Source organism: Myotis nattereri, assembly GCF_964212035.1.
Source record: "Myotis nattereri genome assembly, chromosome: 2".
NCBI lineage: Eukaryota > Metazoa > Chordata > Mammalia > Chiroptera > Vespertilionidae > Myotis > Myotis nattereri.
Genome location: NC_138076.1, coordinates 85,584,264 through 85,599,022, shown reverse-complemented (window position 1 = coordinate 85,599,022; position 14,759 = coordinate 85,584,264). Strand labels below are relative to the sequence as shown.

The 14,759-nt window shown below is 45.4% G+C and overlaps 1 protein-coding gene across 5 annotated transcripts in view; it reads right to left on the bottom strand.

The window, feature by feature from the left end:
• SERP2 (stress associated endoplasmic reticulum protein family member 2) overlaps positions 1 to 13,091 on the bottom strand; it is a 37,591-nt gene extending 24,500 nt beyond the window's left edge. For 2 of the 5 annotated variants that reach the window (XM_081082760.1, XM_081082762.1), the window contains exons 1-2: positions 12,514 to 12,726; positions 7,476 to 7,548 (exon numbers count right to left, since the gene is read on the bottom strand). In XM_081082760.1, the coding sequence (XP_080938886.1) occupies positions 7,476 to 7,548; positions 12,514 to 12,597 (157 nt within the window). In that variant the 5' untranslated portion in view covers positions 12,598 to 12,726. Of the gene's footprint in view, positions 1 to 7,403; positions 7,549 to 12,513; positions 12,727 to 12,848; positions 12,944 to 13,055 lie in introns of those variants that run through there. The other 3 variants (XM_081082759.1, XM_081082758.1, XM_081082761.1) reach the window with 3 other exon arrangements.
• Positions 13,092 to 14,759: the final 1,668 nt, after the last annotated feature.

The following is a 14,759-nucleotide window of genomic DNA, read 5'->3' as shown; positions in this document are numbered from 1 at the left end:
ACAAACATGCAACATTCATACACAAACACACACACACAAACATGTACACAAACATGCGCACATACACATACACACAGATCTCATTTCAACCAGAACAGCTGCTCTTTCACTTGTTTCCCTGTAAGATTTGAACAAAGAGTGCTGCTGCTTTAAAGAAGGAAAAGGCTACAACCACAAGTCTAGATGATTTGTTCTTAAATCACACTTAACTTTTTCTAAATATGCAAGTAATATATGCTCACTGACAAAATGGGGAAATATAGGAACTTATGAATAAAATAACAGCCACTCGTTAACCCTGCTGTCCTAGATGGTTCCCTTTGATGTGGGATAAAGGCTCCTCGGCCTCAAGAATACCCCGGCTTCCGTAACCATTGGCATTCTCATGATCACTAACCAGGAAGTGAACATCAAAACTGGCTGGAAAGAGAGAAGTATAATTGAAATTAGGAATACCTGAGGGAGAAGCAGTCCGAGAAAGGGGAGTGGGGCTTGGCTGGTATGTAAGAGCTCCCATCAGAACCGAAGGACGAGGGGAATGAAATGGTGACGCCCATTAGTCCCAGTTGAGACCTCAATGAGGGTAAGGACAGAGAAGGATACGACCATGCCGCCAAGAGTGCTAAGGTGGTGGCTTCCTGCCACCACACAGTATCGGAGCTTGGGAAAGGCAAGTCCTACTACAGGACCACAAGAAACATGTCTACGAGGACAAAATGACAAGCCTGTCTGAACAACTAACACGTTAAGGAAAAGACCTAATTTCACCGAGTCCGGGAGGCATTCTCGTTAAAGAGAAGAATTGAAAATGCTGAAGACGGTTGCCCTGTGAACACTGTGGCACTTACATGATAAAAAGGTTAGACCAGGGACAGCAAAGATGAGCACGGGACCCTGCTGTTAATACCATGCTCATGACAGACAGTAGTAATCAATTGCAGCACACTTTCCCACAGAGCTTTGATGTGGCCTCAGAATCTTTCTCAATCAGCTTTTAAAAGAGCTGAGGATAAAAGGGGAGAAAAACCCAGGGGCTAGGGCACTGAGCACACACAGTGGGGACTGGCTTCACTAATGGCCTGGGGAGGTGCGTCAAGCCTGCAAGTGTCCTGTGAAGATAGCGGTGGGCAGATCTGTGTGACAGTGTCCTTGCTGTCTCAGACAGACATTCCAGGTCACGCTTGTCTCTGAGTCTCAAGATAAAGCAAGAACTCTTCAGAAGCTATTAAACAGTTCTCCAAAAGGGCAGGTTTTGAAACCAGAGACTGAGAGAGCTGGAATGAGCTGCTTATCTGGAGAGAGGCCCCCTTGCCTGCAGAAATGGAAGATAATGTTTTTATAAAAAGGGGTGTGTTTTAATGTGGATCTGGGTCCTAGGAGACCAAAACAAGATAAATGCAACCAGTTAAAAAGGTTCCAGCAACACAAAGTCCCAGGACAAGGCTTGAACAAGAAAATTTCCTGGCCTATTTGGAATAATTACTTGAGGGGGCCCATAACAGGTATTTGAGAAGCAGGTCTGAGATTGCTGACAGAATATATAATACCAATAACAATAAAGCTGGTTATCAAACAGAGCAAAACAAAGCAGGAAATGGCCCTGAAGGGACCTATTTGGATAATATTGTGTCTCAAAAGAACACAGGGTTCCCAAAGCTTTTCTATCTCACAAAGAAAACTTTTCTAGCAAAACAGTGATGTATGCGGGTTGTGTTAAGGAAATGAAACTTACATTTCACTTTTGAGAGTCAACTTAAAGTACAAGCCCCTATTCATTGATTTGCGTCTGCACGTCAGTGCCTCCTTTTCCTTGCGTGGGGAGGTGACAGATTTGAAGGCTTTATCAAGGGAAAACAGTCTCATGTGCCCAGAGTGTTACCACTGAAATGGCTCACACCCATCCTTGGAGTTAAGAGGCAGGGCCTACTGCTTTCTGAAAGATCCAGAAAAATATGATGGCTGAGCCTGCCAATGACAGGCTTAGTATGGGAGGAAGGGCGGTGAATGGAAGCCTGCGCACCCCATGGCACAGCAGTCCCAGCCCTGGTGCCACTGGTTTCCATGGGGGGGAGGGGAGGTAGAGGGGGTAGTGACTGAGGCTGCAGGTGTCAAGCTTGTTGGGCCAGCACTTACATCCCTGGAACCTTCAGTGCCATGACCATCTGTGGAGGGGCTCCTATATCCCTATTTGATTGAAAAGGAAATCAATACGGTGAGAGTAAATAAGTTGTCCTAGGTTATTCAGCTGATAAATAGCAAATCTAGGCTCTGAACCCATATCTGGCAGGTTCCAAAACTGTCCTCCCCTCTGAGGCACCAGTTGGTCAGATTTCAAAGAAGGGTCTTGCCTCAGAGACCTTTTGCAATGGTTGAAAGTGGAAATTTACTTAATTCTGGAGAGGGATGGATTTAGATAAACCTCCTTCAGCTGCCTCTTAACAGGGAGATTACAACTGTGGACTCGGACTCCGATCTTGGCGGCCTGGGCACAGCTCCGGTGCTCTTATCTAAGTTCTTGGTGAGGTGGTGGGTGTTCCCTGGGTGCAGGTTTGGGCCAGGGGTCCCTGGGTGCCGTGCTCCTGTACCCTCACTGCTCTCCAGGTTTCTCTTCCTTCCCTTTCATTATTTTGCTCTTATCACCACCATAGGCATGAAAGGAACAAAGGGAGGATGAGGAAGGTCATAAGAAAGAGAAGCCAGGGGTGAAAGTTTGCTGTGACATATCACTCCCCGTAATAAAGGAACCCTGTAACCTCCTGGAGGTTTGTTAACTTGTTTTTTCCACATAAAGTGGAGTAAGGGTGACCAATAAGTGAGCATGTACTTAAATACCAACATTTTACCAGCCCAATTCCTTCCCGGAATATAGCTAGGAAAACAGATAAGATGTGCACTCCTATTCCTTGCCTGACCTGATTGTTTATTTAGCCTACTGACCCTACTTCTAAAAGGGGCACTTGGCTCAACCAAACATCAGTTAGAAATGTGGGTTAATGAGGAAGGTAATGAAAGCAAGAGTCTGTCAAGAGAATCAGATCAATGATCAGCATCTTCATTAATATTAGAAGATCTCATAGTTTTCCTGTCTGTATAAAAATATACAAAATGGGATTAACCAATGACATGAGCCCAGAGAGGGCAAATGACCTCATAGGTGTCCCCGGGACTCAGTGAGATGGAGCTGTAGCCTGGCATACGGGCATGCCCTGTTCAGAGGAAAGAGACCTGAGGGACACGAAGGAGTGTGTGTCCGCAGAGGCGCAGACATCCTACCAGAAACTGCAGTGCGTTTTGTGTGAGTGTCACAGACAAGGGCAGAATGAGGGTGTGCACAGCACAGATGGATGGTCAGACATGAGGTGCAGGGGGTCTCTCCTACTTTGGATCACTGAACTGGGATAGAGGTGAGAGAGAGTAGTAATGAGGGGCTCAATCATCCTAGCACCAAGAAGGCTTATTACATAAAGCAGCGGAACTGATAAACTTGAGGAAATCACATTCTTTTGAATGTAGACAAAAGATAGGTGGGAGCCTATGGCCTGCAACCCTAAAAAGGGAGAGGCTCAAGAGGGACAGTGGCTCTGCCAAACGAACTGAAGCGTGACTAGTCCCCGAGGGGACACAGCTGTAGGTGCCATTGTGTTTTTCATGACATGCATGGTTTAGAAAAGGACATGGACAAAGATCGAAGGAAGGGCACAGGACCAAGGACAAACTGAGGAGAGTGACACCTTTCTGTGAGAACAGTGCCCAACATGAGCTGAGGCTTGCAGAAAACAAAAACAAAACAAAGCAAAAAGGGTGGTAGTATTAGATTATTCTCAGTTATGACTGAAAAAGCGACGAGGCCCATTACTTAGGATTCTAGTAGCATGTAAACAGGATAGAGAAAGTAAGACCACCCAACTCCCATTTTATTTATTGCTCCTCCTAAGAGCAAAGTGGTCTTAACGAGGAAGTTGAGAGAAGCATCGCTAGAAGAGCACTGGACGCAAGGCGGGGGGATCTGGCATGCCAATGAGGGCTGTATTTCCATTATGTCCAAGTCTCCAGGCCCTGCAGTTTCCCATCCAGGCCCCTGGACAATCCTGCAGCTGGGAAAACAGAGCCTTTGTGCTTGATGCCTAAAACACTCCTGAAGACTGACTCCAAAAGATTGTTGGATACAGTACCTGCTATGTGAACCAATAAGCCTGGCAAAATTTTAATTAAAATGTAATTTTTTAAAATGTAATTTAGAGAAAGTTTTTTTAAGCCCTTTGACAAGGATGACTATTGAGAACTAGCACAGGTTTGAGAAAAACACGCCAGACCAAATACCTATTGTCTCCCTTCCACCCGCCTCCCCACAGATCCTCACAGCTGGGCTTTGCCATTCTTGAGCCACTATCTCCAGCCTCAGGGACTTTGTCACGCAGTGCTCCTTCATGTGGAATAACCTACCTTTGTCTGGCTGTCTGTCCTTCAAAACTCAGCTTAAACTGCACCTCCTCTGGGAAACCTTTCCTTCTGCCCAGCATGGTTTAGAAGTTCCTGCTATAATTGATTGTGTTCTCCCAAATTCACACATTGAAATCCTCAATATGATGGTGGTAGAAGGTAAGGCCTTTGGGAGGTGATTAGGTCATGAGAGTGGATGGGACTGGTGCTTTTATAAAAGAGGCCCCAGAGCTTCCCTGTCTCCCTCTGCTGCATAAGGATATGGTATGAAGATACAAGGAGAAACCTATGACCAGAAAGAGGGCTCTCCCCTGACCATGCTGGCCCTGAAATCTGATGTCCAGCTTCCAGAACTGTGAGCAGTACATTTCTGCAGTTTGTAAGCCTCCCAGGCTGTGGTATTTTGTTACAGCAGGCTGGAAGGACTAAGGCAATCCCTTATGCGTGCTCACCAAGCACTCTGCTATCATAGTGCTCTTTCTGGGGTTACAATGGGCAGCTTCTTATCTGCCCTCTCCAGTGCCTGTAGGTTCTGAAGGAGGTTGTAGTTTCAAAGCCCAGAACAGTGGCAGGCACATGGGGACCCTCAACACATGATGATTGCTTGCATGAGTTCTGCTGAGAGGTTCAAAGTCAACCCAAAGGGAGTTGTCTCTAATTGTGTTCCATGGACTTCTCCAGGTCTAGATTTTTATCAGTGACTTGGAGAAATAATATACTTTCAGAGACTGTAAGGCTCAGAGAAAAAGATAATTAGATAAAAGGCTCAAGGTTCAAGATTTAACAATCTACAGGCTGGCTATAAAACCTGAAAAGATAGACAGCTTTTTTATATGGATTGATTTTGTATTTGTCTGTGGCATGCTAAAGCACAGGCCGTGTTGTTGGTTGTTGGGTGAAAATCAGAGACAGATAGTCTGAAATAATGCATCACAGGTGAATATGTGGGCTTGATGACAATGCTGCATCGATGCCCCAAAGTCACTGCAATTTCATATAGTGCTCTGAACTGTGCACTGCTAATGACAATACATCGAATAGATCATGTAGTGTCACTGACCATATTGTGCATTATACTGTGATATCGGTAAGCCATTTATCATGCATGTGCTTCTGTGTTTCCAGACTTACAGTTACTCTGTAGAAGGACAACTGAAACAACACTAAACTTTTAATAGAAATATTCATGAAGCTTTATGTTAGGTCTCAAGAAAGTCAATTGGATATTTACAGTATGCGGAATATATGGCTTTATTCATCCATCCATCCAACTGTATTGAACACACACAATATACCAAATACTGTAGTAGAATCTACAAATTTAGTGGAAAAGGAACACTGCCTTCCCTGAGCTTATATCCTGGCAGAGGGAAATGGGTAATAAGTAAGCAAACAAAATACTTCCAAATGCTGATGAGGGCTCTGAATAAAATAAAACAACGTATGATAGGAGAGGAGACAACTTTGGGTGGGATTAGGTAGCTGCCTCTGAAGCTTGCAGGAAGTTTATGTACAGAAGATCTGGGTGGGGCCTGGCTGGCCATTAGCTCGAAGTGAGTCTGGAACATGCTGTGACTGTTCCAATATAAACTGCAAACTGGGTCAGATTAATGGAAGCAGAGCATTGAGATAGGGGCAGTGACAACCCTACTCCCTCTGGAGCATTCACACCACTTCTGGACCAACTTCTACAGTTGCAAATGCTACTCATGGTGTCTAGCTAGAAATCACATCTTATGAGGACTGATTGAGAAAATTGGGAAAGTTTAGCTAGTAGAAGGAACCACTAGGCAGTCATCTTTGAAATATCCAAAGATTCAAGATGTTCAGAAGGGAATGAGTCCTGTTGGTGTGACTCCAAGAGTCTACCTTGAATTATTGAGAAGATAGCACGTATAGTTTAAAAGAGGGGAAACATATCTAAAAGAATTAGACCTATACAGAAATAGGACAGGCTTTTTGAAGAAGTTAGTACTCAACCCTCAGAAGTATTCCAGCAGAGGATGGGTAAACTCTGTTAAAGATGAGGAATCACCATATTGGGCAAAAGATCCCTTTCTAGGACACAGCTTTGGGACTGGGGTATAGTTTTGTTTCTTCGAGTGGAAGATCTTTTCATCTTGGGAAGCCAAATCAGCTTTAAAATATTTGAGCCTCAAGCAACAATCATGCCAAGTCCTTTGTATCCTTCCTTTCTCCTAAGAGCTTTTGTTTCCTTGGAAGAGTGGTTTCTTGAAGATCAGAGGCACTGATCTATCTTTAGTCATGGGTGTCTCTTGCCATTGGGACAGAATGATGTCCTAGGCCTGGGTCTGTGCTGGAAGCTGTGGACTCCTGGCCTTCCCTGTCCTGAGCAACAGTGAGGTGATGGGGATGGGATGCTCTAATGGCATGCCTACTGATGGAAGTAACCTGCACTCGCCAGTACTTCAGAAACCCAAGCCCTGGGGACCAGGAATTATGTCAAGACTCCAAATTGCAGAATTTACTAGAAACGACTGTATAATCCTTCTGCTCAAATCTCCTCTTTGTATGTGTGTGTTTGCATGTCAGAGCAAGGAAAGCTCTCTGAACTTGTCAACTTCCAGTATGAAGTGGCTGTACCTTGAGGCTCAGGTCAAAGGCTCAGTTCTGTGTAGAGCACTGTAGAGTTCCTTTCCTCAGAAGGCCTCTCCCTCTCTCTGGAATGTGGATTGATCATGGTCAGAGAGGTGCTCCACTTTCTGTTTGAAATGCTCTTATACTGTGTCTTCACAGAAAGGTTTGATTGAACTCTAAACTCCATATAGCTGATTTAATTGCTCAGCATAATAATTTTATGATTACAAATTGATAGCATATCAATTCTATCTCTACTCATATTTGGTCTGCTGGAACAGAAATTAAATCAAAACCCATTAAGATTAATACCTCAGGCAGAGATTAACTTGAATCTTAGACTAATATATTTTTTGTCTATTTACCTTCTGAGTAAAACATGTGTTTTTGAAGGACAGAGGAAGACCTGGGATATAAGGGCAGTGAAGAACCCATACCTGAGCCACAGACAACAAACACAAACAGTGCCAACAGCCACGGTCCCACAGGATATTTCTCTTCTTGTGGCCTCTAAAGAGAAGGGGAGAAAGTAAGAGTAGGTTCATTAATTCGGGAAACATTTATTGAGTGCTACTAGTCACTGTGCTAGGAGCTGGGGCTACCACTGTGAATAAGACAGACTCAGTCTCAATGACCAGTGGGCAGATACAGATGAATACGGTCAATTGTAAAAGATCAAGATAGACTTAAAAACATTCATCAATAACCTTGCTTACATCCCTGTAACTCAATGAACTTGGTGGTCTTAAATATTCTGGGGACAGGGTATAAATACATAAAACTGATTTGGGAGCCAAAGATGATATTACTAATAACTGCTTCCATTTGTTGAGAGCACTCTCTATGACAGAAACCTCCTATATCCACTATTTCCAGCACTCACAACCCCATACAACTCCCTTCTGTAGTTGAGGACGGAAGCTCAAATTTGTGAACTTGGGCAAGAGCTGGAATTCAAATTTAGGTCTGCCTCATTACAGAACCTGGGTGTTTTCCACTGATAGCTTCGTTTTTAACTCCCACATCTGTGAATTCTAAGTAGGGTCACAGAGCACAGCCATGTCCTCAAAACCTTCCATATGCCAAAAAATTTGGGAAGGCAGTGCAGTGGAAATCTTTGGAATCCCAGAAGCACCACAACAACTGTGAATGGATGTGAGGGAAGCAGCTTTTGGTAATAAAGTTCCTAAATCTTTGTGAAGCTTACACTTTGGAAATTTCTGCATTCTCTGGGAAGCAGAGGGGGACTCTTGTACCCACACCAATCTAGCCCTGTGTACCTCCTGCTCTTCTCAAACCAAAAGCACAGACAGAACAAGAATGTCCCTCTGCAACCCCTCTAGGTCTATTGGCAGGTAGGGCTTGGTCCGAACAAATAAAATAAAATATTCTGAGAGGCATCTGAAACACTGGTGAATTTCTCAAATAAAAAGGGAGAAGGTCGAATGAAAAAAGTAGTGTCTTTGGTTCCCAGCTCACCTGCTAACATTCTTAGGGGGCCTTCTCTCTTCTATCTCAATTGGGTTCACTTGTCATGTATACAGCCACATTCTTTTGCTTGGCATTTACCACAGTTTGTATCTCTGTTTATTCTTGTGATAATGTATTTAATGTCTGGCTCTTCACTAGACTGTAGGCCCCACAAAGGCAGGCACTTTCTCTTTCATATATCAATGTATAGCAGTGCATAATACAGAACTTAAACACAGATGTTCAATAAATGTTAATTGAAGAATGAATAAGCACCCAAGCTTCATTAAACATGATTTCTTAGGTCAGATAGGATAAAGATAGGGCCTAGGAAGGATATTGTCTTTTTATTATACTTCCTAATTGGCCTGAGGGTTATCCCTGCATTTCTCTTACTAGAAGAGTATGGATTAAAGTGTCAGTGGCAGGTAGATTCTGAAGGACTGAAACCATTCACTTCTCTGTCATTGACAAGCTTGCATCTACCACTCTTTTTTATTTTAATATATATATATATATATATATATATATATATATATATATATATATATTGTTTTCAGAGAGGAAGGGAGAGGGAGAGAGAGATAGAAACATCAATGATGAGAGGGAATCATTGATCAGCTGCCTCCTACATGCCCCCTACTGGGGATCGAGCCCGCAACCCGGGCATGTGCCTTGGCTGGAATCGAACGCAGGACCCTTCAGTCCATAGGCCAACCCTCTATCCACTGAGCCAAACCAGCTAGGGCGCATCTACCACTTTGTGTGAGGGCAAATCACACGGCAAGGAAAGAAGTGGTTGCCCTTGACTAGACAAGGACAAAGCCAGTCTTAAATAATTGCGTAAGATAACTTTAACCAGCATTTTTATCAGGTCATTCTTTGGCACTTAAGACCAGGTCAAGGTCAGATCAAGAAAATAGTAGAGATATTAAATAAAGTTACCCAAACAGAGTGTGGCTTTACCCCTCCCCACCCTCTTTTACCAACTTCCTAACAATTTGTCATAGTTGCCCAGAAACCAATTCTGTTGCTATCATCCTACTAATGTTATATAAAAATTCGTTTTGCTCCATCTCCAGCAAAGCCACCAAGTGAATTCAGAAGCCTGTAAATGAATTATTGGTCGAGTCAGATACCAAATGAAGTCCTTTATTTTTCCTTTGCTGAAAAACATAAATTATTAACATGCAGAGCTTGGAGCAAAACCATTTTGATGATATTTGCCAGTGAATCAATATTACTTGGGGACTTTCAGAGCTCAGGAATACCTGGGTGATCATAATACCAATATATTCTTTTTGAGAGCTTCAAGTTACTTTTTTTGTGTGTGGAAGTGGTGCCCAGCATAATCTCACTGGGAAAATTTACCTAACCCTGAATCCACTGCTGGGAAAAGCAAGAAAATCAGTGGAATCCTGCAAATGACATGGTTCATTTCAAACAGAAGTTTGCCACTTCCCAAGGCTCCAAAATGTCAGTGGATGGCTTTCCCTGTGATAAGATAACAGCAGGGTAACTCAGAACTCTGGAATTTAAATTCTCTCTTCATTCTGAAGAAGTTACTACTGTATAATCATGAAATGATTATCCCATTTCTCTGTTTCTTGGGAGAATAATTTTGATTCACTCCATAGCTATTAACTAATAACTAAATACTGAGGCATCTGCATATAATCAAAGGGCTTTATTTCTGAGTGATTAGTCAGAATTTTCAGTTAGAATCTGTTCATCGGTCCCCATTTATTGAATTTCATCTGAACAAGTTCTCCCTTGCAAGTTAATCTTTCAAAGTATAATGTTTGGCCTGTAATTAGGAAAATGAAATTTAGGATTTAAAGTATTGCTTTTTGTTGTTAATCCTCACTTGAGGATATTTTTCCATTGATTTTTTTAGAGAGAGTGGAAGGGAGAGGGAAAGACAGAGAGAGAAACATTGATCTGCCCCCTCCCACATGCACCCTGGCCAGGGATCGAGCCTGCAACTGAGGTCCATGCCCTTGACCTGGGACCCTTCAGTCTGCAGATCTACACTCTCTACGCTGAGCCAAACCAGCTAGCGCTAAAGTGCTGCTTTTTAAAAGAGAATTTCATTTTTCTTTTTGGATGCTGATCCATTTATAATAAATTTAACCAAAAGCCATTCCAACCAAAGGAAAATAAACATACATTGTGGCTTGGTTTGGAAACCTTTCATTACAAATTTAGTGGAGCCATTTAAACACCCTCAGAAGTGCCCGGCGCTTTTGAAGGGCCTACTCCAAGGTATATGTGAACTATTAACCTGCACTCATACCATAGATTAAACATGATTTGGATGCAACTCTGAAAGCTGAGTTGAACTGCAGGTGACTATATTTTCTAGATAGTTAAACATCTCTTTCTCCAATTTTTTCCATTTTCTTTTCTTATTTTGGAGCCAATAATTTTTGTTTCAGCTCCCAAATGTTTCCTAGTGGTCTCGAAAAACTAGAAGTGGCAGACACTGTGTTTTACCAAGTGTAACAGATGAAACAGCTCCACACATTAGTTTCTGTTTTGCTGTTATTTTTATAGTCAGGTAAGTTGTCAACTTAGTTCAGTTAACAACTGAATCCTGGTTCATTAAAAAGAAACGCACAACTAGAGATTTTCAGTACATCAGCTAGTCTGTATGACATCCTAGAAAGAATTAATATCCTAGGGGTATAAAATCCTGAATGCTTTAACATCAATTAAAAGTTGTTTGTCAATGTTAATTTGAACAGCAAGTTGTTTTTTTATGAGTAAAAATAAATAGGGGAAACATAGATCTTTGTGAAAAATGGTTCCAATTCAATGGCACATCGGCATTTTGCTGGTCAATCATAAATAAATGATCTAATTCCCAAGTGAAAGAATTTCAAGCACGACTTCAGCCTGGAGCTGTGCATAAAGCCCCGTGTACAGCTCAGTTTAATCCTAAAGTTTCTCTGCCACAGTACTGCTTGGTTTGCAAGAATTCTGGGGTAATGACTGTAGATCCAGCTTTTTGCTCAGTTAATCAAAGCAGCATTATTTCTTTGGCTAAAAGGAATTGTCTCATCAAGTCTGCAGGCTTTTCCAGCCAAACCCCAAGCTTCAGTTGGACTTCCACTTAAGTGCCTGGGATAATAGATTCCAGGTGCCTTTGCTCATGGACTTGGAGACTCACGCTGCCCAGCAACTCATTCGAGGCATGCCTCTGAATGTCCAAAATCATAGGCCTGGCATTTGCTGTGGGAGATAATTTGCATCGCTAAAAGAAACCCCACTGCATAAGGCACAGATTTTACTTAAACGTCGTTATAAAGCTTTAATATACAGTTTTGGGGGCACAGAATGCCTGGTAATTAACTAGTCTCTAAAGTGCTGGATCAGAATAAACCTGAATTCACAGGGTGAACCAGAGGAAAGCTGCATTTAAACTTTAGCCCAGTGTGAGAGGCCTCCCTGGAGAAAAGGCAAAATAGAGGAGGATGGAGGGTAATATGGTTTGAATCTCATTCCACTCTTCCAATTTAATAGGGAGACCGTTACAAAGGGGCTGGAGAGAAAACCTTACCATGGTGTGTGTCTGTTGGGTATGGAGGGCAGGGGTGAAGCCCGGAGGGGGAGAGGATACATGGCCTCATTTACTCATTCATTCACTCGTTCGTCCATCGCCTATTTGACATTCTAGCACCTAGTGGGTTCAGGACCCTGTGTAAGCAGTTGCCCGAACAGTTCTGTAACTGCTGCTTTCCGTCTCTCCCGGAGACACGGGACCATTCTCTCCTGGGGCGGCTCCTCCTCATCCCCGTGGCAGCCCCAGCAGCCCCTCCCAGAGGGGCCACGGCCGCAGGGCCCTCTCCGCGCCGGTCGGCGGCGGGGCCCGCAGGAGGGGCGGGCGGGGCGCGGAGGAGCTGGAGGCCCGCCCTGCGCCCGCCGCCCGCCGCCCGCGCCGGCCCCGCCCCGCTCCCCGCCCTGCCCGGCCCGCTCGCCCGCTCGGCGCCGCCTCCGCCTTACCAGGGTTTTGGCTACGTTCCCCCTCTGCGTGATGTTTTTGCTGTGCTTCTCGTTAGCCATCCGGATCCGCTGTTTGGCCACCATGGCTTGGGCTCTCGGAAGGACTCTGGACTCCCACCTGCAAGGACCCCCCGCGTGAGCCGCAGGCGGGGCCGAGCGCGCCCCTTGGGCCCGGGCGCTGCAGGTGGCAAGGCGCGCCCCCCGGCCTCGCGCAGCCCGCTCCCCACCCCCCGCCGCGCCGGCTCGGGGATAGGCCAGAGCCCGGACGGAAGTAATCTTTCATCTCAGGAAACCCGCTCCTCCTTCCTCGCCATCCTTCCGGTCCCCACAGCTACCTGCCCAGCGCGGCCCCAGGCTGCGCTGCCGCGCGACCTCCCGCACCAGAGCCGGGGCGCAGCGCACGGAGCCTCTGGGCCCTGGGTCTCTGCGGTGTCGGGGTCCCGCAGCCGAATGAGGCGGGGCCGAGGTTCCGCGGCCGCGGGCTTTGTGCGCGCATAAGGGATGGGGTCTCAGGCGTCTAGGCTCCTGGGTCAGGGACCCACCAACGCCTGCTTGGTTTCACCTGCACCGCTGTCCCTCTGACCAAGGGCTGGACCAAAGGCTGGACTTGGTGGGTGGGTGGGTGTCCTCAAAAGACAAGTAGAAGCGGGGCAGGGCTGAGCCCGTGCTGCTGTGGGGCCGTCCAAAGGAACCGCCCCTTCAGGGGTCTGGGGAAGGCCCCTGCGCTAGGGAAGCCCACTGCAGCATCTCTCAAAAACGATGCAAAAAGGGCCAGATCTCCCCAGGGATGGGGATAAGGGGGAGTGAGAATGGAGCTGGGACAGGTTTTCTTGCCTTGGTAGCTGTGGGGGAAAACCGGCCAGCAATGCATCTGCAGCCCAGGTCAGATTGGGTGGTCACTGCCCAAATGTGGGTAGCTTTGACCAGCTTTGGCTCTCCACCTGCCCCAAGTAACCAGGACCAACTCCAGCCACCCTTGTTCCAAGGGGACTGAACTGGGAATTCCCTACAGCAGAGTGATGTATCTCAAGGGTCCATGTGACTCACAGGCATTCCTATCAGGCCCTTACAGATTGCCGTGTGTGTGTGTGTGTGTGTGTGTGTGTGTGTGTGTGTGTGTGTGTTGCGGGGTGGGGGGGGGGGGAGGCGAAAAGGGAGGGGTTCAGTCCTTTACTTTTCCACCTGCTGAATGGATTGGAGTTAGCTCTTAGAAGCTTAGAAGAGTTGAGAAGAGGTAAAATTTCAACCTGGAAGACGTGGGGCAGTGGGAAGTGCTAGGGAAGAGGAGCTGAGGCACTAGACCAGATTTGGCTAATGCACCCCAGTCCGTCCCTTGCAGGCACCGGTGGCTGGGTTTACAAAGTTTTGTGTGGGAAAAATTCCTCCATGTCAGTGGGAAGTTAGGGAAAACTCCTTTTCTCTTTGGGGCCCTTTACTAAGCTCATCCCCATTCCTCTCCCCACTTCTAGTCATTAAAGCTTTACTACAGACTGTTCCGGGGCTGCCTTTGGTAGCTTAGAGAACATAGAATCCTCCTAGGACAGTGGTCGGCAAACTCATTCGTCAACAGAGCCAAATATCAACAGTACAACGATTGAAATTTCTTTTGAGAGCCAAATTTTTTAAACTTAAACTATATAGGTAGGTACATTGTTATTAACTTAATTAGGGTACTCGTAAGGCTTAGGAAGAGCCACACTCAAGGGGCCAAAGAACCGCATGTGGCTCACGAGCCGCAGTTTGCCGAACACTGCCCTAGGGTCGTTAGTAAAGTCTGGTCATTCTTTTTTTCTACTCTAGAATTAGTTAAATTTCCAAACTAGTTTCTATCACCTTCTTAAACATTACCACCAACATTACCATCGTTATTACAGGACTACAAACCAAGTAGGCCCAACTCTAGTCCCATGCTTTTAATAACAATTGACTTTTTTTGGGAGGTGTTAGGGGGGATTGAGGGGGCACCCTTACCTCAGTGACACTGAGCCTGGCTGTGGTGTGAGGCCCAGCAAACACCTGAGCAGGAGGCAGAAGGTAGGTCCTCACCTGAGTGGAATACAGACCTGGCTCTGAGGTGTTCCTGAGGTGAAGGAAAAGATACCGAGGTGGTTTTCCCTGTGGGCTTGCAAGCAGAAAAGATTTCTAAAATGAGAAAAGCCTGTCTTCCCACAGGCTCAGGTGAGCTGCCTTATGTGGGGAAAATAATTTATTTTGACCCTGCTTGTTAATGACCAATTTTACTCCTT